Raw genomic sequence first — 22,288 nt, forward strand, 5'->3', positions numbered from 1 at the left:
CAATTTTAACAGAAGACAAATGGGGAAGCTAAGTACTTAGACCATGAAAAGATTTTTTTATTCCATGAAAATATTCTCAACAGAGAACACTATTTTTAAACAAAGCATTTAACATTTAGGAAATCAACATGTGCACAAAAAAGGATTAAAAAATTACTGGAAAATGTCTGATTCTTTAAGACAACTCACGTTCAGAATTTTAGAATAAGTGATTTATAAGCTGTGCAAGTACAAATGCTTTTTCCTATGTTTAATAACCCTCATACAAGTTGCACTATCCCTCTTGAAATCAACCTGCCTCCATAAGGAAGCAAATCCTGGATTCAGAAAAACAAACAGTAGTGTGAAAAGAACATTTAGTCTTTTACCAGGAAGTGTTATTACTGACCTCCAAGGCTGTTAGCCAGGCAGACCACAGGCCCTTTAACCAGAAAATACACAGATCACATTTCTTCCTCTTCACAGAATTACAGAATCACAGAATATTCTGGGTTGGAAGGGACCCACAACAATCACCAAGTTTTCTCCAAAATAAAAAAGCACTAGATTTTAAAAACTGAAAAAAAAAAAAAAAAGAAAAAAAAAAGAAAAAAACCAACCCCAATCCCAACAAACCCCCCAAAAACCCCAAACCCAAAAAACTACCTTAAGTAGTTTTGTCAGTATTGAGTAATGTCACATTATTATATAAATAACCCTGTATACAAGCTCCAAAAATCTAAACTTTAGAGTTTAATAGGCCCCAAGTACACTAGGTCAAGCTGTGTAATAGTGGTATACATAACAAAAGGAATAAACCTCTACACAAAGTCACTCAGATCAGTTTTACTGGTAGTACAGTTCCTAATAACACTGAAGTGAAAAAGAATCCAGCACTGCTGCATCCACATATTGCTTTAGACTCCAGAAAACATGTTTCAATTGTTATTCCATAATGGATGTTTTAATTATAATTCCATAGTACACTGCCAAACAGCAGGTGGCTGGGTTGACAAGCTTGTGTTGATGTAAGTATCCCTCCCCCCAACATCTCTAGTCTAATTCTTATCACCCTAATCAATCAGATATGATGTGTTTATTAATAGAACCACAAATGGAAGGCAAGACAACATAAGCAATAGGGGCACTGCAGACAACTATATTTACACGTATAAACATATCCAAATTTCAATTGTTTACAAGTGAAAGTGCACAAAGATCATTACGAAGTATCACTCAAATGTCACCTGATCCATACAATGAAGCTTCACCTGGAAATGGACTAGCACTGCAGTAATTGAAATTGGAACGTCATAGTGAAAAACTAAAAGACAGTTTCCATAAAAATATCTTAAAAAAATATTAAAAATCAAATGAAGAGATACACGTTTCAATGTATAAAATTCATGGATGCACCATGTATCCAGTAAAGTAGAGCTCTAGAAAACACCTACCGTGGCTACCTCAGCAGCTGCAGCACTGTGAAAAGAGCTGAGACACAAAGCCCTTTGTGGGATACTGTAAGTGGTAGTGTTGGCAAACAACAGATTTAGGCACTCTAGTTTAAGGCAGCAGTTGAATGGCAAGTGGTTGACCTCTGAAAACAGTCATTAGCTCGCAGTGGTGAATCCTCTGGTTGTGCTCCAGGCTGTCAGTGCTCACAACAGGTTACTGAAGGGCTGAAGATGGACCACAGTTCTAGGAGTTTCTCTTGATTGCATTGTAGGCTAGAGCTGAGATGCATTATTTCCCCAAATTAACAGAATACCTTACAGTCGCTTATCAGTTATGCCAAACATCTGGAATGTAATGATGGTTGCAGTGGTATTGTTACAGCAGCACACATGGATACTGGGATGAAACTCTAGTGCTGAAGATATTTAAAGAAAATGATTTGTTACAAAATAAGATGAGCAATGATGCCAAAGTGTTACACAGAACATGCCTGACTGTCCTAGGCATGCAGGAGGAGGTTAACGGCGAGCATGGAGGTGGCACAGGCAGACTGATAACTGATACGGGGCTCTAAATGACTGCCACTAAAAGTGAGTTGGAAAAGAGCAAAACAGAGAAAATCAAAATGTAGCACAAGCTAAAATATAGTTTGTGCACCTGGGACAACCTAGGACAATGAAAATAAAGCAATTTTAGGAGCAGTAGCCTTTTTACTCTGGTAATGGAACTCTATTTTCCTGCACAAATTGAAGGTTTGTAATACATCCTTACCTATATATGGAGATGCTAAGATGTTAGTGACTACTAAATGTATGTCTGCATGCATTCATGCAACTAGCTTTTCCCTTGGGCCTCCCAGTCTAGTACCCCTCCCCTCCCCACCCCCACCCCCCCAGCAGCTGCATGTAACCTCCTTCAAGATCTCGCCCATTTTCTCAGAAACCCGCTTCAGGAACCTGCAGTCCAAGAGGAAAAAGAAAAGAACAAAGTTACTGAAGGCCTTTAGAAGACAGAGAAGCGTGCTCAGTTCTTAACAGGCCATTCTCAGTGGCTTTACATTTAGCCTTGTACTTAAGTCCACAAACTCTCATTAGAAGTATGAAATTAGCTTTTTTTTTTTCCAGTAATCAAGTTGTGCAATGTAGTTTCCAATCCTCAGTGATCTAACAATGAGGAGACTTACTGTACATTTAAGACACTGTCTTCAGACTAAACACAATACAATTCAAAGACTTGGTTTACAGGCACAGATTAAGAATATAAAATCATTCCCTTCTCAGAGGCTGGGAGTTTTCAGTAAGACATCAAGCATTACATGTGATCTTTTTTTGTTTGTTCATGGTATCTAGAGTTAAAACAATGACATCATGTCCAATGCAGAACATTCTACATTATGAGTACTGAAAGGAAGGAGATAGGTCAGTGGACTTTCTGTCCTTCTTAATCATAATGTTTATTCCTGAGTATTTTTGTTGAACTTTCAGAATCAGAAAACATTTTCCTGTTTAAGAAGTGAAAGCTGCCAAGTATTTGCTAAGGAAGGAAATTAATAATTTTCAGTAACTGAGTTCAGTTAGTTATTAGAGGAAGAAAAACTATATTCTTAAAACAGAGATTAAGTCATAAAACTGGGAACAGTAAGTCTTGGAGATCTTTAAAACGTAAGTAATTTTTCAGTTCTCTGTAAGAACTAAGTGTTCCACAGATCAAGCAGGAATCCTGGTCTTTTTCAGTTCAATAGCTGAATTGGATTTAGTGCTTTGTAAAGCAGGAAAGCAGAAGACATTGGCCAAAATTACAGACCAGTGTAAGATGAGTAATTTAATGTGTTCAACTCTGAAAAGAACTGCGACTGACTCCCCATTCATTGCTGACTTCTGATTCTGTAATTCTTGCCATGAGCCTGTATAACTTACAATTTTTTCCACTATTTTCCCTGGAGAATGTACAAGTGAGAGCTGCCAGTTTTACTGTTAGATATAGGTTACTGCACCTTTGCTGTTTTTCTCTAGCGTTACATCTATATATGATGTTGGCACATAGCCTTCCTCTCCATTATGTCTTCGAGCTCTTGTCCACCCATCTCCTTTGTCCTCCTCAATAATGTACAAAATTTCCCCTTCTTTCATTGCTAGAGTGCCTTCATTATGACCTGGGAAAAACAAGAGGCAAAGAAGTCTCGCTGTTCAGAAAGAATTTCAAGCCATCTTTTCCCCAAGGCATAGTTTCCAAATTATATATAAACAGGAAGAATGAAAAATCTGTGCAAGAGAACATATGGCCACACAGACTTAGAAAAAAACCCAGTCCCAATTTGTAAAGCTGAATTAGCTGTGCTAATATTTATCTTAAAACAACACAAGTACTGCTCATGAATTAAAGTAATTTATAAAGTATCTTCATCTTTTGAGCAATTAGTTACTCATACAGGTAATTTGCTTTAAATCATTTTACCTGTCTTCTTTATAACAAATCATCCATGCCTTACAGTCAAAGAAATCTCAGTGCATGTTGTTTAACCTTACCATCAAACGGATATATTGCCTTGCAATGTCCTATAGCTGGTAATGGATCATCATCTTCAAACTCATCATCAAACTCATTGGGATGAGCATGTTGCTGCGGTGGGCCACGAACTTCCTGGTTGGCATCATCCGTGTAACTCCCTTCAGGGCTGTAATGCAATCACTGGAGCATGAGGACTCTGAGGAGCTCTAGAACTCACAACATCCATGCATCACAGAAAGGGCAGGGCGTGGATATTGTTTTGGAGTTCCTGTTAGCAGTTTCTATATTATTGTCAGGGGTGATTTACTGATAAAAACTTATCTAGCAAAAGCTTAGACTGAACTCTGCTAGAAAAAGAAATAACAAAAGAGAAAAACCTTTAATTTCACGTACCTGTCTCCACAGAACATGGAAAACTAGTGAGCCTTATGCAATGGAGTAAGACAGGTTTAAAAGGTGCTGCTATTTAATGAGCAGGTGTTTCAATTAGACTATTTTTATCTTACCAAAATGGCAGGAAGTGACCTCTAGAAGTCAGAACCAGTTAAGATTTTCCTTTAGAAGGACATACACTTTGGGAGGATAAGTAGCACCCATCACTCCTGTAATCATCAGAGAGCTGTACAGACTCTCACACAGGATCTAAAGCAGTAGAAACAGAACAGTGACCTCTCTCGGCCCTGGGTGACAAGGTGGTTGATGTCGCTGCTGTGCCGCCTGTCGCTTCTGGCTGCTACTTTACCTTCAACTTCAGAGAGCCAGGCCTTGGGGGAAAAAGGCAAATATTGGTGTCAAAGAAAAATTGATTCTAAACCAGCACATTTAACAAATGTATTGCATGCTGTTCACAGCCACACAGAGACTGTGGTCAGTTTTCAGGTCTCATAATTACTTCACACATAGCATGAACCTATCCTTTATGCTTAGCTTATGACCCATACTTAGTGTAAGGGAAAAATCTGTAATTATATGTGAATTTCAGAGTAAGTAAATAATAATATATTCTTCTGAACAGTTTACATCGGTAATAGTGTACATCCTTATTCTAGCTAGATGAATGTTCTTGGAAATACAGCACCCCACAAAAAATTCTATCAGGAGCTCTACTCTTAAATTGAGCAGTTTTTTAGGTGCTATATTTAAAATCTGTAAAACAAAGTACAATTGTACCTATCATTTACATTTTCCAAGAAACTGTTTTAGAATCTAACCTCATTCTTGTGTATTTCCATCCGAAGACGGTCCATATTGCTCATTGTCTCAGTTAATTTTGGTTGCAAACTGCTTGGATCACCCATCTGGGGATTTTTTTCATAAACATCCTTCATCTTGATGAGGGCATCTCTAAAAACATATAAAACATGACAATAATTAATATACCAGTATTGATTCATTAAAGCTAAAACAATGTGTATGAGATCCTGAACTGTGATTAGATACGAAGCACAGCAACGAGGAACTGTGGGTGTTCACACCTTGCCTAAATCCTTCTCCAATTCTGTCAGCCCTCTGCCTTCCTTTCCTGTGCACAGGCACACAAGGACTCCAGCTGTTGACTCCTACCTATCCAGTCTCCATACTGTTTCCCATACTGTTTGTTGTATACGATTTCCTAAATATTAGTCATGTCCTGTTCTTAAAGCACTAAGCTGCAGCTATCTTGCTCAACAGACTCACATGATTTTTAACACACAACGTTAGAGCCAATGCTCCCTATGCAGGGTTAGAATCAAAATGAGTACGACACTAAAGCAGAAGGAAGCAATAGTAACAGAACCTACATACAACAAACTAGGAACTCAAAGTTTTTTAATAGCCTGGCCTAACATATTGTTTCCTATCTTTTGAGCACTGTTGGCTTTAAATAGAAGACATAAATAAAAAAGAGAGATAACCATGACAAAACCCCCCAAAAAATGAACTCACTTTTGGTCTGTTTCTTTCTGTAGCTCTCTGTTAAGTTCATCGATTCTCTGCTGCAGTTTCTTGCGTCTTTGTTCTGGAGGGAGATGGCTGAAATCTTCCAGTGCAGGGCCCTGCAAGCAGAAATACCATGAAACAAGCTACTACATGCACAGGTCTGGGCAGCTGAACTGACATATCCACACATGGACAGTGTTCACTGGAAGCAGATGGACCTTCTTAAAAACTCTACTTGACAGACAGCTCTACAAAAGACCGCACAGAATAAATGCATGTTCTTGCTGTCAGAGTGTAGTCATTCAGTCAAGGGAATTTCTGCCTTCTGTAGCAGCTGGCTTACAGAGGTAACTCAAAATTTCTAGATTTTATTTTCCTGAAGTCATGTACCTTCTCTTACATCCACTGAATTTAAAGAAAATTTTAGAAAGGACAGAATAATTTGAGTCAGAACAAAAATCTAAGATGTATATATAATAGTTATATACATATATATAAATTGTTTCTTTCTCTGGAGTGTGTTCTGTGGTCATTTGGATGGTTTCAAAAGAAAAATACTATATTTTGGATCTTCACTCCAAAGCACTATAATAGTTCTCTTCCAGAACTTCAGCAATCCTAGAAAACTAACTAAAAATTACAAAGTTATGATGGATTTTAACTCAAGTAAAACTGGTTCATGAAGCACAGAAAAAACCTTTGTAATACCAAAATTCTTACTTAAATTTGTTTATTTGACTCAAAACTTGCTGAAATATTCCAAGTCACCTTTTTACAAAAAAAAAAATGCCCCAAAAAAACAGCAACCAAAAAAGTTTAGGGAGGAAAAAACCCTCTTACTTCCCAAACTTTAAAAGAAAACATAAACCAGCCAATTTAAGACCACCTACTCTTATGAACCCAAACCTGCAAACTTGATTGCAAACTTGGCCAAGATTAGAATAAGGAGGATAGAAGGGTCTGAGTATGAAATGCATGGGAAGATATTTTTATGTATCTTGCAAGTTCGTTGTGAAAACTCTTCCCCTCAGGGTGCCAGACACTAACAGTGTTAAGAAGGAAATGTAGTACATGTCTTTATCACCAAAGGTTTGGTTTGGGTGGTTTTTTTGTGATCCTGTTCACCTAAGGAAGTTGGTTTTAACCCAAGAAACCCACTTGCCATTCCAGTAACCCTCCATGGAGGTAAACCAAACTGGCGAGCATTTCTTTTGTCAAGAATAAAGTTTACAGAAACTTGAGATTTTGACACAAGCCTTAGGCTCAGGTGCCAAGTTTCCAACACCTCCCAACCTATGATCTTCTCACCCCCTCAATTTTTCTGCACTTGTAAAATCAATCTCATTGCTTTTTAAGAAGGGAATACAAGACATCATAAGAGAAGGAAAATCAAGATATGATGTTTCCAAAAGAAAACAAGTGTTTCTTTCTGGAGGAAGAAGAATACGCTGTGTATAGTCTCAAAGTCCAGAGATGCAAAATGGCATAAACAAAATTCCTGTTCCCTTCAGAAAGCCTTCCAAGAAAACCCTTTTAAGTGGAATACACTACAAAGAAATAAAAATACAATCATATCCTCTCTATAATTCCTCCTTACAGGTCAGTTTAAACCAGAGAATTCCTAAAAGATCAGAAGAACAGAGGTCTTTTGTGAATTTTTACTGATTTACTCTGCAATACGATATTGATTAAGGCATGGTTTTATTTAATGTAACAGCTTCCTCTATTTTTAAGCATAAAGGTTCCCCACTGCAAATCTTCTTCCAAATTCAAAGGACTGCACTATTCAGTATTTCTTCTTTACACTAATTTTATCACCTTTTTATATACATATTTTATGCTGCTTAAACAATTTTCCTGACAAAAAAAAATCACCAAGTATTTCCATCATGACCAGCTTGTGAATACTGGTCAACTCTAAAAATCCAAAATTGCAGATTTAGGTGCAGCCAGATCACAAGTCTAATTGCCTTACATTAAGCATGGATGATTAAGAAGACTGTGCATATGAGTGGAAAATCTGAAGATGTATTTCAGCACCTGACTTAAAGCAGTTATGATATGGAAACACTTTCAGAAGATTATTTTCATGCTATCTTAGCAGAAGTACAGCAGACAGATCAGCACACGGGCTTACCGTCTTCACCGACCACTGCACAGTTCATTTGAAAACAGAAAGAAACGGGAAATTATTTACATGCAATGTCCAGTTACAAAAGCGACTAATGCCTAAAAATGTATTTTTAAAATATCACTTAAGGATTGACATTTCCATTTATAAAAAATACATTTTACTATAACCACAAGAAAATAATTGCTTTAAGAATTACTGATTAAAAAAATACTAGGTGATAATGGGTACCTTTAACTTACAAAATTTTAACACACAACTTCATTAATCTACTTTTGAATTTTAGTGCTCTGAATAAAGGGCTGAGCCTTCTGTTGTAAGAAAAGAAACACACACACAGCCAACATTACACAAAATAGCAGAATTTGATGATGATGGACTGATCAGCCATATACAAAAAATTTGTTAATCATAGCTCAAAATCCACTGCAATCACTCTTACAAATGTAATTTTTGCAATGTATTTAATTTATTATCACAGTAGATCTAGAATAAACAGAGATATTTTTCAAGTCTAGAAGTAATTAATTTTACTTTCTGAGAACAGCATTTGGGTCATTGTTATCTAAAATCATTTTAGTCCATATGAAAATAAGGACATTTAAAGTGTTAAGACATTATCCTTAGAAGAAGCAAATAAAACATAGGTGCCAGGAGCTGAATCTTGGCTTTAACATTCACAGCATTTTGGAGATCTACCATGCTTTTAAAGATTTGGACAGCCCCTTCCAGAGAAACACCAAGCAACTTAGAAGACTGATATCTCAACTTCACTTTTGACCCTGAGCAATTTTTAAGGCTGTTGCTTGGGGCACACAAACAACATGAGAATTTCTAGCAACAAGGGAAGTAAAGCACCTTCACAAACAATACTTTGGTAGGAATCTCAAAGTCCAGAGATGCAAAATGACATAAAAAAACTTCCTGTTCCCTTCAGAAAGAGTCTTCCAAGAACACTCTGTTGAGGTTTGCAGATCGCTGCTGATAATGCAGATATTTTATGTACCAAGTCAGGCACAGAGCTCTCATAAACACTAACACTGAATTAACAATCTGGAATTGTTAAGAATTCAAAGAAGCAGCAGCACTAACACAGCAAGCTACACTTGCTTACACCTCCTTTCAGTGACCTACTCTACAGCTACTGTTTGCTGCTCTTGCTCTCCATCATGATCAGGAAAATGTACTGTGTGAAGCACAGAGTGCAGGGAGACTGCGTTTGTGGTCTCCAGCACCTTGAGTGAAATTTGTACAAAATGTACAAGGGCGTGATAAACAAAATGATCTGTATGCTTCATTGGCTGATAGATGTCAACTCACAGATAAAGCTCAGCAGAAGCAAACTGAGTACCATTTTACATGGGCAGATGGTGATAGGACAAAGGGGAACATTTTTAAACTGAAAGAAGATAGATTTAGATTAAATGTTAGGAAGAAATTCTATGTTCAGAGGGTGGTGAGGCACTGGAACAGGTTGCCCAGAGCAGCTGCAGATGCCTCATCCCTGACAGGTTCAAGGCCAGGTTGGGTGGGGCTCCGAGCAGCCTGGTCCAGTGGAAGAGGTCCCTGCCCATGAGAGGGGGTTGAAAAAGACCATCTTTGAGGTCCCTTCCAAGCCAAACCTTTCTATGATTCTATGGTTTAGTCATTCTGCATGTCAGTATCACTTGATTTCCCAGGGACAAATCATTTCCCAGGGACAAAACACATAGGGGAACAGCATCAGGTACTGGCAGCTATTATGCATTTAATCAAGGTATATTATAAAGATAAGATTAATCAATAAGATTTTAAAAAAATCTATTAGTAGTCTAGTATACATTTAAGTTGAAAAGACTTTAAAAATATGCAATAATGTGGTGTCTGTTAAAATGCTTGCAAGGAAATTCGGAATACATATAAATTAAATGTTCATTCTTGAAGATTTTACAGAGATTAAGTCTTTAATATGTCACATTTGAATGAGTCTAGATCTGTGGGATACTAGTGATGCTTCCTAATGTTAAAAAATTATTAAATTTAAAGTATTTAAAGAATGTATTAAATTAATTCAGTTTTGCAACATGAAGAATGTATTTAAAAATCAAATATATGGTTTCATTTTCCATTAGCATTCTGTAGTTGTTAGAAGATGGTCTTTTCCTTCAAAAGAGGTTCTAGAACTACTGGTAGTACAAGGTGATGATTTGTAAGGCAGGAGTCAGTACATTTAATAATCCACAAAATCCATGTGTAATCAAGGCCTGTGCCATTCCAACAACTTCCTAAAGCAGGCAGTTCCTCACTGGGAACTCAAGAAGAGGCATTACCTTCACAACCAGACCAAATTATGATCTAATGACTCAGAAGGGAAAGGAGACACTGCCCTCTGTATGGACATAGAGGAACATGAGTATTTTCTAGAAAATGGCATTGTTAGAAAGGCTCTTTCCAAGGTATCTGGGGGCCTGAAATTAGACGTCACAACATGACTCAAAGAAAGTAAGTTTTAACTCTAACTCATTCTGCTTCAGGATGACAAGGGAGCCCCTAAATCGCAACTTCACTGCATTAGAACATTGTTGTACCATGGTCTCCTCATTATGTCAACAACAGTCAACCATTCCTGATGCACATGAGATAGCAAGTCAATATTGTATTGAAATACCAAAAAAATATTTATTATATATAACCAAATGCATCCAATTTCCTTTTCATTTGGATCAATAAATATTACTAAACATACATAAAGTGGGCAGCCTACGCTTTTCTGACATAACAGCAAAGTGCCAGTACATTTATCACTAGCACTGCAAATGTTGCTAAGAAACCACTTCATATTTTCCCTTCTACTGGCTTCCAGACAAATTCTATTTGCAGAATATGCCACTATATTAGTAAATTAATTGATAAGACTCAGTAGCATTTGGTAGTAATTTTTTCAGTAATCTTACACAAAAGAAACTAGGACAAACAAGAGTGACTAATTAATCAGAAAATGCATTACAACTGTAATGTTTAAAAAAACCAGTATTTCAAAATCTGTCATTACCCTAAGTTATAGCATTCAATGTACAAACTAAATTAAATTCTTCTTAGTTCAGTGTCTTATAATCAACTTTTACTATATTCAAAGTCAGCAAATAAGACATCTGATCTGTCAGATGACTTTTGTGGTAACTGTATATCCAATGATAAATTACTGCAAAAATATGTTACATGATGGTAGGAAAACATTTGTGACTGTGAACAACAATGAAGAAAGCTATCAAACACATGCTGAGCACCCTCTTTATAACACCTTTTTTTAGGCATGAGCATTTCAAATGTGAGAACGCATATTTCTATTTTATTTTCTTTTTAATCTGTTGGTAACTTCTGTGTAGTATGAAACAAAGTATCCTAGAAGTGCCCTTATAGTGGAAGTGTTACTTTTAACTGAGTAAGCCTTATAATGAGGGTGAAGAGCATTAGAAAAGCCACATCACAAACACACTGCTCATAGCCCATCATGCATTTCAACTTATTATCAAACTTACCCCTCTTTTGAGGCTTCTGAAAGAAGGAATTCTGGGCTTCCCTGTTTTTATGTCACTCATGCAATAATGCACTGGTTCAATGGAGAATATGGGATACTGGGACCCATTAGGAGTACTGGATGTGTATAAACTAGTAGGGGTTAGGGGTGGGGATTGTGGCTAATGTGGAAATAAAGAAAGCAATAAATAAGCCAAATGTTCAAAGTGAATTTAAAATGAAAATTCTGTCTTAAAAAATAAAATTTCCATCCAACACAGAAACAGGTTGCAACGTTCCACACACATTTATACTCTTAACTGTATTTGGTTTAAAAGGTTTCTGTCATGAATTAATCTTCAGAGTTATAGGTTGCTGCAGAGAAGGAAGGAAGCTTTAGACTCAATACTGCCACAAGATCCTAACAAGATCCCAAAGCTCCCTGTCTCTTTTCTTAAAACTCAGCTCTGCTATTGCCAATTTAGTTACAATCATCCTGGGAGCTTCAGCATTCCTGCTCACTACCTACTTCCTCCTACATACTGAGGTACCCTACCAGGTTAGCCAAATCAGAAAGATTTGGTACATCTATGGAGAATGACTAAAACAAAAAGTATTCTCAAACTCAGTAGTCAAGCTGACTGACAATGGCTGCATGGCACTCTTAATATAATCCCAAAAACCTCCTTCCCTTTTTTCAAATTGCTTCTCTCTTTTTTTGTCTCTCATACCTCTTCTATTCTTTCGCAGTTCAATTTTCCTCTACTATTTCCACTGATGCACAATTCATTCCCTTTATAAAAGGCTTTTGTGTATTTGACAACATTAAAATAGGAAAAGGAATACCTGGACGTCAAGACCAGCCATAGTTTCAGCTAAATGAAGGTCCAAAGGCCCCTGTGAATACCCCAGCTGTAGTAAACCAGCTAATTCTATAATAGATAATTTAAGAATATACTTTAAAACCCATGAACAGTACTTGGAATTAAATATGTATCTTCCAGCTACTTAAATATTTTGCTTCCAGCTACTGTCTTGTAGGGTGCTCCTCCATCCTCCCCAAAAACAGATAAAAAACAGGGACAAAATCTTTCATTTGATCCAGGTCCTTAGGGAAGAGATGGATGTAGTGTGTACACACACCTCACACCTGTGGCTCCACAGAGAAAACAGTACTTCTGACTCCCTGAATGCTACACAGTGAGTGAACTGGGCAGAAGAAAGTGCAGGGCAAGTCTTGTCAGCTTCAGCTGTCATCACACTAAGGGATTTCTTGTAACTATAGTAAATGCCAAGGTCCACCCTGAAACCACTGTACATTTACATACTCTGCAAACTCTCAAAGATATCTTATGGTTAAACTGGCAACTGTGATCTAATTTCAGAACAGGCTGAATCTCACCCACCTCTGCAGACAAATGCAATATATATGCCCATATATTAGTGCATGTGAGCTGCTAAGAATCGTGAATTAAATTGCATGAGAAGTAAGCAGTCAGTTTTAACACACAGCTAGAGTTACATAATATACTGAGGATGGAATAAAGAATCAGCAGTATCCTTCCTTTCTGTAAAGACCTACTTTCTCAGAATACTATCAAGTAGAAAATAAATTCTACCATTTTAGAAGCTCTTAGAAGCTCTAACAAGTTACCTGTAATAAATGACAGAAACTGTCCTGGAGCATTAAAATAACCTCACAGAAATTTTTGGGAAGAATTAAAACAGCTCATTGGATATGCTCCAATATTAAATAAAGCATAAAATTTAAATATGTATATGCTCCATTCATTTATATACCTAGTGCATGTACTGACAATCTTTTGTTGATCCATGAAGGCACCTCTCACAGAAAGTGTTAACTGTAACCCATAAGAAAACAAAGTAGTAACTTCAATGCTTTCAATTTTTTCTTGAGCATAGGAGTGTTTTTACCTATTTTATAGTAGTATTTCTTCTTGGACATTTACCTTTATGGAGCTTCCACATTATGTGTTACCAGTGACATATTATAAATTTTAATGTTTTCAGAGAAACCTCAGGAGTTTTCAAAACTTGCAGCAGGTGTAATAAAAATCTATATGACACTTCTATATGTGTGACATTTAGAAGGGGGCTGCATTTGTGCCATAACAGACAGATCTGAAATCTGCCCAATTCTGAAGCATACTCTCCCCTCCCTTTATTTTCACATTCACAATTAACACCTTTCCTATGCAACTACAGCAAGTCTTTACAGAATCTTAGAAACATTACAGTAATGGGAAGCTACTTTTATCAAATAACTATTAAACACGCTCCCAGACACAAATTACTAGAACAAAAACTGAAAAACTTCCCAACTGGCAATTTGATTTTTAACATGGTAAGAACTCAAACCTACTCAAACCTTCTGATCTCCTTACACATACTTTAAAAGACATTGGTAGGCAAGGGGAAGATTTTTTACCAACACATGAATTGCTGCTTCCGTGCACTCTAAATGTTCACATTTTAATTTTCAAAATAGTAATTTCTTAATTGTTACCTTTGGTTTCTTTCCAAATAGCCACAGCTTTCCTTTAGCCTTGCCAACTGTAGTTTTTGTATCAATTCTCATTCCCTCTTGCTTTGGTGTGCTGATGGTTCCATCAGAGATAGTTCTGTAAATATTCTGACTGTAGTCTTCAAATGGAAAATCTCCAGGAGGTTCAAATCCAGATTTGAAGCAGTCTATCACTAGTTGAGAGTCCTAAACATAGGACATTAAGGAGTTTAAAAAGGAAACCCATCAAGAACCAGAGAGAAAAAAAAACAGAGACAAATTTTTCATTTAATTGCAGAGATGCACAGAAAGTGAGAGTGAGCTCAAAACACACTTTTGGACAGAGCAAGTTAAGATAACAACATTCTTTTACCTCAAAAGTGTTCATGAGTGCATAGCAAAGCATACTCTGCTATTCAGAATATTCCAGCAAATTCTTCCCAAGGGTTACTACAAATTTAAAACAGGGCAAACTACTTTCCACCTTTTAATCTTTCAACATTGGCACTGAAATGAAGACAAAACTGAGAAACTAGAAGTAGTAAAATAAAATAGGACAGAACCTGCTGCAATCAAATAGGACACAGAATGACATTTCATTAACTGAGCACCCTTTTACTAAACTTTATTAACTGAACACCCTGTCACATACAGGGGAAAATACTGACCATGGTATTCCGAGATATTTCAGGATAACCAAAACAACATGTCCCAAATCACACCCAACGAGAATGTGTCAAAGATATTATTCAGATTACATTAAATCAATAAAGCAGGAAGAGAGTGGACAACAAAAGCAGAAGTGGTCCTTTCTGCTGAAATCAGTCACAACAACACTTTTGAAGCAAATATCTGACAACAGAAAGGTAACTATACAGGGCAAGCCAGTCTTTCCCCTCTCCACAGCCTCTGTAGCAGTTAAATTGCTCACACACATTTAAAAGGTTACTCAGTTCTACTTACTCTATGTTCATCAACTGATTTTGCTGCAAGGATCATCCCTTCTAAGCATTTTGAGATAATTGGAATAACCTTGCGCTCGGAGTCAGCAAAGCCTTTGTAACATTCACTAAGTTTGATAGTTCTTCTTTCATCCATTTCTTGAAGTTGCTGCAAGTGCAAAGAAAGATAAAATAAAGCTTCCATTTGCTGACTTTTTTCCTCCTCCATCCTGACATATGCAGTTACTGTGGTCACCACAGTGTGGGACACAACTTCTATGCTTTCCCAATATTTTTATTTGCTAAACAAAACAAAACTTAAAAGTCCTTTCAGACATAAACTTTGGATGCCCAGTACAATAGTAATGATGACTTTATGCTCTTTTATTTCTAAAAATCATGTAAAGGATGGGACTTTCTTTTCCTTTGTCTTTCATAAAGCACATGTACAGTGTTTACAGGCAACTGTTTAAAGTATTTGTTTCATGCAAAAATGAAAATCACAGTGAAGGAAATTCTACTGACTTCTCCATCTCCTCACTCTCCTCCTAGTTCCAACTAATTCCTCTCTGGAGATGAATATCTCCATCTTGCTTTTATTATTATACCTTCCAACCAATTGCAGTTATTTAAAATATAGGAAAAATAAGAAAAATTATCTGCAGTTTAGATACTCTGTTTTGAAATACAAACCATTTCCTTTAGCAGTGTGCAAGAAAATAAAGAGAAGAATACCATTACGTAATATTTGCAATAAAAGTTTACAGGAACAGAACAAAAAAGAATAAAGAGAAATATTATTAAGATAATAGCCCTGGACTTTTCACTTGAGCGTGGAAAATACCCCAAACAAAACCAAAAATCAGTAAAACATATACCAATAGGTTGTCAAAAACTGAATAAGAAGTTGGATCATTCCTGTATCTACACTGAGGCAGATGTCTCAAACAATATTCTATGTCAGCTCTCCAAGACAAAACAACCACCCAGACATGCTAAACCCCTCTCCAAGGTTTTACCATAGAATGTTACCAAATACTTGCAGTGAAGTAATAAAAGTGTAGTCCCAAGAGAAAGCAGGACTAGGCCTTTCTACTCTTACTGTAGAGTTCAAAAATTGTGAGTAATATCTTACAATGATAATGGATTTTAGCCCTAGAGAAATAAAGGCGGTAAAGCAAAAGTCTGGTGCAAGCTACAGAGATGATCAGCCTGTTTCTCCTGGGAGCTGACTGCAGTTCTTGGATCAGTGTGTAAAATCAGACCTACTGCAGTGCTGCTTAACAGTTAAAATATCAGAAAATTCTTTAGCAAGCCAAGGCAATTTTCTCCTGTGAATCCTAGACCTTCTAGTAAGGATTTCTTAAAAAAAATGTAAACCGACTTGTGCTTCTGGAAAATATCAAACATATTTAAGTTGAATACCTTCAGATAAACTCGGTGTTTCACCTTCCATTTCCTCACTCCCTGTCTCAGTATCCACCCACATTTCCCAAATGGCTGAAAGTACATGCCAACACACTTCTGAACTCTCCTCACCTGATGCCCCCAACTCCTTCAAACTGGTTTTCCAGTTTGCAAAGTCCATATTTTTGAAAGAATGTTACAAAATAATCTTAATAGTTACATAAAGCATTTCAAGAAATCCCCACTTTAGATGTAAAGTACTGATCTTTAACCTTTTTTACTCGGTTTAGAGAGATCTGTGGATTGCTGGTAACACTGATGGGGCAAGGACCAATTGAGGCCTGGAGAGGGTGCTGGACCTTCTGCTTCCAATGCAGCTGATTTTCACCCATGCATGAGAGCCATTAAAACAGTCACCATCAGCCACCTGCTTTTCTCACCAGAGGCAGAGCATTCACACACACACAAGGACTCGAGAGCTACTCAGGTAGTCCTTCAACCCTTATCAGGATTGTTTTAAATGTCTGCTGTCACCCAGATGTCTCAAATGTTCATTTTGCCAGAGCCTTTCAGAAATATTTAAACAAGGAGATTATAAAGTATAAAATCTTACAGAAAATGCAACCAAGAATTTTCATTAGAAATCTAAGCATTAGTATGGTATGCAGTCTCATGAAAAAAACAAACTGTCTCAAAACTAAGGCAATTTCTTGATAAAATGATCCACTAAAATAAAAAAAAATAGTTTTTAATTTTAAAGTCTACTTCCTTCTTAGAAAAGGATCAGCCATACTTTATCTGTTAATTATTTTACCTTGTAGATCTGAGGAATGACAATGTAGTAGTGTTTGTGCTGTTCTCCATTAAAATTCTGTAGTTGTGCAGCATATTCATTTTTGTTTTCATCAGCCATATGTGTGCGCAGGTTCAACTGCTGCTTAGCCTAGTAGGAAAGTGTTACCAGGTTAAACATGTCTTGTACTTTTCAATGACACACAGCATTATTTTATTTCATCAACTATGCAAGAACACTAGTCACAAGTCATCAAAACCAACATCCTTATAACTGAAATATGAAGAATGCGAGACTTCACGTAAACTGACACTCCAAACCCTCATTTGTTATATATGGAGAAAGCGATGATCACTGCAGCTCCCTAAGCCAGACTGCTTCAATGCATATCCTAAAACCCACAGGAGTGGCTGAACATACAAACCACGAGGTACCAAAGAGCAGAGAGCTGCCAGTGTAAGGAACACGGCACAGCCATCCAGAGGGACTCTCGGGAACTTTGCCAAGGCCAGATGCGAGGTCCTGCACGCGCGTGGGGTGATCCCAAGCACTAACACAGGCTGGGAGAGAACGGCTTGAGAGCAGCCCTGAGGAGAAGGACCTGGGGGTCCTTGTAATGGGCACTCACAGCCCAGAAAGCCAACCCCACCCTGGGCTCCACCAAAACAGCGCGGCCAGCAGGTCAAGGGAGCTGCCTCTGCCCCTCTGCTCAGCCCTCCTGAGACCCCACCTGGAGTACCCTCAGCACAGGAAGGAAATGGACCTGCTGGCAAGAGTCCAAAGGAGGACAAAGATCTTCAGAGGACTGGAGCACCCCTCCTATGAAGACAGGCTGAGAGATTAGGAGATTTTCAACCTGGAGAAGTAAAGGCTTTGGGCACACCTTAGAGCCCCTTCCAAGTACCTAAAGAGGGTCTACAAGAGAGCTGGAGAGGGGCTTTTCACAAGGGCAGGTAGTGATAGGGCAAGGGGGAATGGTTTTAAACTCACAGAGGACAGGTTTAGAGGAGACATTAGGAAAAAATTCTTCACTATGAGGGTGGTGAGGCAAGAGGTTGCCCACAGAAGCTGTGGATGCTCCATCCCTGGCAGCATTCAAGGCCAGGCTGGATGGGGCTTCGAGCAACCTGGTCTAGTGGAAGTTGTCCCTGCCAAGTCTTCAAGGTCCCTTTCAACTCAAACCATTCTGATTCCAAAAAACACTCCTTTCCTGTGCTGTCTTACACTTATAAGTTCACTGGAACTTTGATTTTGCATATAATAAGTAAGCATATTTTATACACAATTTTATACATTCAATGAATATTGTTTCAGTATTGATGATAAACATGTAAATGAAATATCGTCGATAATGAAGTAAAGTCACTGCCCTTACCTTCTCAACATCAGCCTTCGTTGCATTAGTATCATTGTCCAGTCGTTCATAGCTTTGCTGTGCCTTCTCTGCCTCTCTGCATTCTCTCTCAAATTTCTTTTTGCTCTACAAAAGGCACAAACTTACTGCTTCAACAGGCACTATTCCCATTTGGTTTCGTACATTAATTCTGAATTCTAAATATCAAAGCTTCCATTTAAGTATCTTAAATTCACAAAGTCCCTTTAAAGGAGCACATTGTTAGCACAGCAACTAGGTCAACTCAATTATTTTGAAGGCAGTCTGAAGGATGTATCAACACTACAATCATCATCAGTATTCATGTCAAGTGGCACAGCTGTAGGTAGCACAGACAACAGTATTCAATATACTTGATGTTCCATATATGCGGCTGTTGTCAAGACAACTGCTGTAGGAAAAACTGTTGCAGAAGTTCACATCTCTAGAGAGAAACTGCAACTGAGACTCTGAGCTCCTGCTTCACAGCAAAGTCAGTCAATTGAGGTTAGTGTGTCTCTTAAAGGCATCTAAATGCATTAAAAAGAATGCCTTTGCACTCAGGTAAATACAAGGCACTCTATTGTTTGAGCTGAATTGTGGGCTGAACTATCTTGGTGAAGAGGAATAACATCTAAAACTACCACATCTGCTCCTATTCTGATCCTCTGATGATGAATTGAACTCTTGGATGTGACAGTGAAGCAAGATCCTGCTCATCTGGGACCACAACAACAGAATAGAAACTCATTTCTCCAGTATTGCTTCCCAATAATCTGGATCACAGATATAATAAATTTTTAAGACAGAAAACCAGAATATCAGAATACATCTTGAACAGACTTGGTTGAATTTTATATTTTCTTATCTTTAAAAGCATTTGTTTCAAGAAAAAGAAGCTTATAGTCTGTCCTAGAGACATTCACTTCCTGCATTTCTCTGTTAAGCAGTAATTCTACCTCCTGAAAGTACAATAGTCTATAGTGGTATTCTTGAATACATCTTGGAACAAGCCCTCAAGCTCAAGTCAAATTCGGTGACTTAAGGTTTCATCTTCATATAAATAAACTGTCCTTTTTAGCCCAAGGAGAAGCAACCAAAGGCTGTACCCATGTTAAAACAAGATTCCTTTATGCTGGTTATGCTGGATAAAAGCCAAGGCTTCTCTCAAACATAAACACAGAAGCTGTTTACAGATTTTTTTAACCAGGGAACTATAAATACATTGAACTACATTATGGTAGTAAGTTACTTGGACATTCAATAATATACCTAAATATTAAATCTAAGCAAGCCAGATGAAAACAATTCCACTTACAGCCTGTATATCTTATTTAAGTTTAACAGGAATAAAATCCAAACACAAACTCACATTATCCATCTGTTTCCAGCACATGTCCAGATACTGCTGAGCCTTTCGTCCTTCCTGAAGATGCTAAAAACATCACAAATAAATTATGTTTGCCTATATTTTTAATATTATTGTCATTAAATAGTCCCTGCACTAGCTGACAGCCTATGATGTGCTCTATCTTCCACAAGCTACCCATACTATTTGGAAGACACTACTTAACATGCAAGAATAGTATCACAGATACTGTGGTACACTGGCAAAAAAAAAAGGTTACTAGTAAGCACTGTCTTCCCAAGATAATAATTTTTAGGTTTAGTAACTGTACTATAGTATATAACATTATATATTATAGAAAAACCTTAAATGTATTTTATAAATGTATTACAACACCTATGTATTGCCATGTTCGTCAAAATGGGTAAACAAATATGTCAGTTCATTAAAAGGCATACATCCTGATATCCTATTTTCAAATTTAAAAACACAGAAATTACCATTTTTCTCTCAGTTTTTAGATCATGAGAATATCTCATCAATTCTCCATACACTCTGTGTCCCATTTCTTCTGCAACGACTTCTCGTTGTCCTGCATAGTCATTCAACTCGTTGAGGATGTTAAAAAAGGCAATACACGAAGTAAACCTGACAGAAAGCACACACACACACAAACATGCACAAAAAGTTAGACAGCTTTTAAAAATACACTTTTTTTAGCATAGTCTGTACTCCTGATTAAAAAAAAAAAAATCATAGACATTTTACAATAAACCTTATCTGCATGCTAATTGAGTTAGAGAAGAAACACAAGCTGGGAAAGCCTATGTTAAGCCTAGTATGTAATCTATGTTGCAATGTCTCTTCAAATACATTTTATAAGAACATGGGTTTGTGGATGGAAAAGAAAGAAGAAGAATACTACCTGGCAAGCCCTGTAGTATAGTGGTATCTCCTAAGCTGCCCAGGGAGAGGCCTGAGCTTGGGAACGGATACATACGTCCCTAGGCTCGGAGGCTGAGCTTGCTGCAGAGATGATGTGCTTGGTAGTCTTGAGGGTGGAACATGCCAATCATCCCACTCCTATGCATCCCGATGGATTCTACAGAACAAGTTTGCTATCAGCTCTGGAGACAGCTGCCTGTTTGCCTGCCCACCTCTTGGCTGGAAGTAAGGTGCCACTATGGCTGGCACTAAAAAGGGGGGAAGAGGAGGGGCAAAGGGTAGAAAGTGTGTGTGGAAGGGAAGAAAGGAAAAAAAAGAACAGGCACCGCATTAAAATATACATCTTGCTCTCTTTTAACTGTGGAATACTGCCATCTCCATAGGCTTGGCTTTTGGGAATTTCAAATGCCACTCTAGCACTGGAAAGCCTATTCCCTCAGGTCCAGGATCTTTACATACTTAAAGGAGCTGGAGGAAATCCTACTGTGAATTCTCAGGTACTCTGCACAGCATGTGCTCTGGCTGCAACCTGAAACTTGTCCACTTTGTCTATTCCCTAAGACTTACCCCTAAAGAAAAAAAAAAAAAAAGTATTGTGCTTTTTCAAATAAATTTTTTAAATGGCTATGGAATGGACAGCAAAACAAGCATAGTTCCAAAAAATAAAGCTGTTTAGCACAAATTGTTCCTCCACCATTAGGCACCCACTTATTTTGTCTCCAGAGTCAAAGCAAGTCAGCATTTTAAGCGTTCTTCTTGCCCATAACATGACAATTTGTGTACACTCTGGTCTCAGTATAAGGCTGCACAGCTACGTTTGTATTGCCATAAAAATGCACTGAAAATCTGTATTACTATGCAAAAAAAACAAAGCCTAAGGACACACTCTTACTTTTCTTTAAAAAACAACACTAGACTGTACATAGCAAGCTAAACTTCTGCTTTCAAAATTTCAGTTACCTAAAGATTAATCTGGAAGGGAGCAAGTACAACCTGCCATGTTTACTACATTAAAATACCAGTAGGATTAAACAAAGGTTTCATGCTTAATAATTACAGCAGAACTGTAAAAAGCCAAGCACAATTCTTTTGTTGTCATCACCAATTAAATATCTTTAAAAAAAAAAAAAAAACACAACTCCAAAAAGAACAGCATATACTGTTAGTTCTCACTTTTTACACATCAAACTTGAAATGGACATTTTTACCTGGGTTCCTCATCTTTTGGTGAGCGTTTAGGACAGTACTTCTTAACCAGATTTCTATTAAAGAAGAACAAAAAAAGATCCTACTTTAGAGTCTCTTTTGAGAAGCCACACATAGAAAACTGCATGAACAAATTATTTCTGTTTAACATTCTATGAACAAATCTATTCCCTCTGTCAACTTATAACGGTTGTTGAGATAACACAAGGCTGAAATCTGTGGTATTATCAAAGCTTTACGCCACTTTGACCTAGAACAATTTGC

General features: G+C 37.4%; 1 protein-coding gene across 5 annotated transcripts in view; it reads right to left on the minus strand.

Annotated features, from left to right (window-relative positions):
• Positions 1 to 33: 33 nt before the first annotated feature.
• Positions 34 to 22,288, minus strand: part of FNBP1L (formin binding protein 1 like) — a 58,125-nt gene continuing 35,870 nt past the window's right edge. For 2 of the 5 annotated variants that reach the window (XM_015635829.3, XM_033516410.1), the window contains exons 3-16: positions 22,027 to 22,080; positions 20,374 to 20,521; positions 19,898 to 19,960; positions 18,529 to 18,633; positions 17,175 to 17,303; positions 14,976 to 15,122; positions 14,016 to 14,219; positions 11,512 to 11,670; positions 8,000 to 8,014; positions 5,869 to 5,978; positions 5,154 to 5,286; positions 4,612 to 4,706; positions 3,960 to 4,108; positions 713 to 3,586 (exon numbers count right to left, since the gene is read on the minus strand). In XM_015635829.3, the coding sequence (XP_015491315.1) occupies positions 3,408 to 3,586; positions 3,960 to 4,108; positions 4,612 to 4,706; positions 5,154 to 5,286; positions 5,869 to 5,978; positions 8,000 to 8,014; positions 11,512 to 11,670; positions 14,016 to 14,219; positions 14,976 to 15,122; positions 17,175 to 17,303; positions 18,529 to 18,633; positions 19,898 to 19,960; positions 20,374 to 20,521; positions 22,027 to 22,080 (1,690 nt within the window). In that variant the 3' untranslated portion in view covers positions 713 to 3,407. Of the gene's footprint in view, positions 3,587 to 3,959; positions 4,109 to 4,611; positions 4,707 to 5,153; positions 5,287 to 5,868; positions 5,979 to 7,999; positions 8,015 to 11,511; positions 11,671 to 14,015; positions 14,220 to 14,975; positions 15,123 to 17,174; positions 17,304 to 18,528; positions 18,634 to 19,897; positions 19,961 to 20,373; positions 20,522 to 20,798; positions 21,936 to 22,026; positions 22,081 to 22,288 lie in introns of those variants that run through there. The other 3 variants (XM_015635826.3, XM_015635828.3, XM_015635827.3) reach the window with 3 other exon arrangements.

Source organism: Parus major, chromosome 8 (genome assembly GCF_001522545.3).
Source record: "Parus major isolate Abel chromosome 8, Parus_major1.1, whole genome shotgun sequence".
Lineage (NCBI taxonomy): Eukaryota > Metazoa > Chordata > Aves > Passeriformes > Paridae > Parus > Parus major.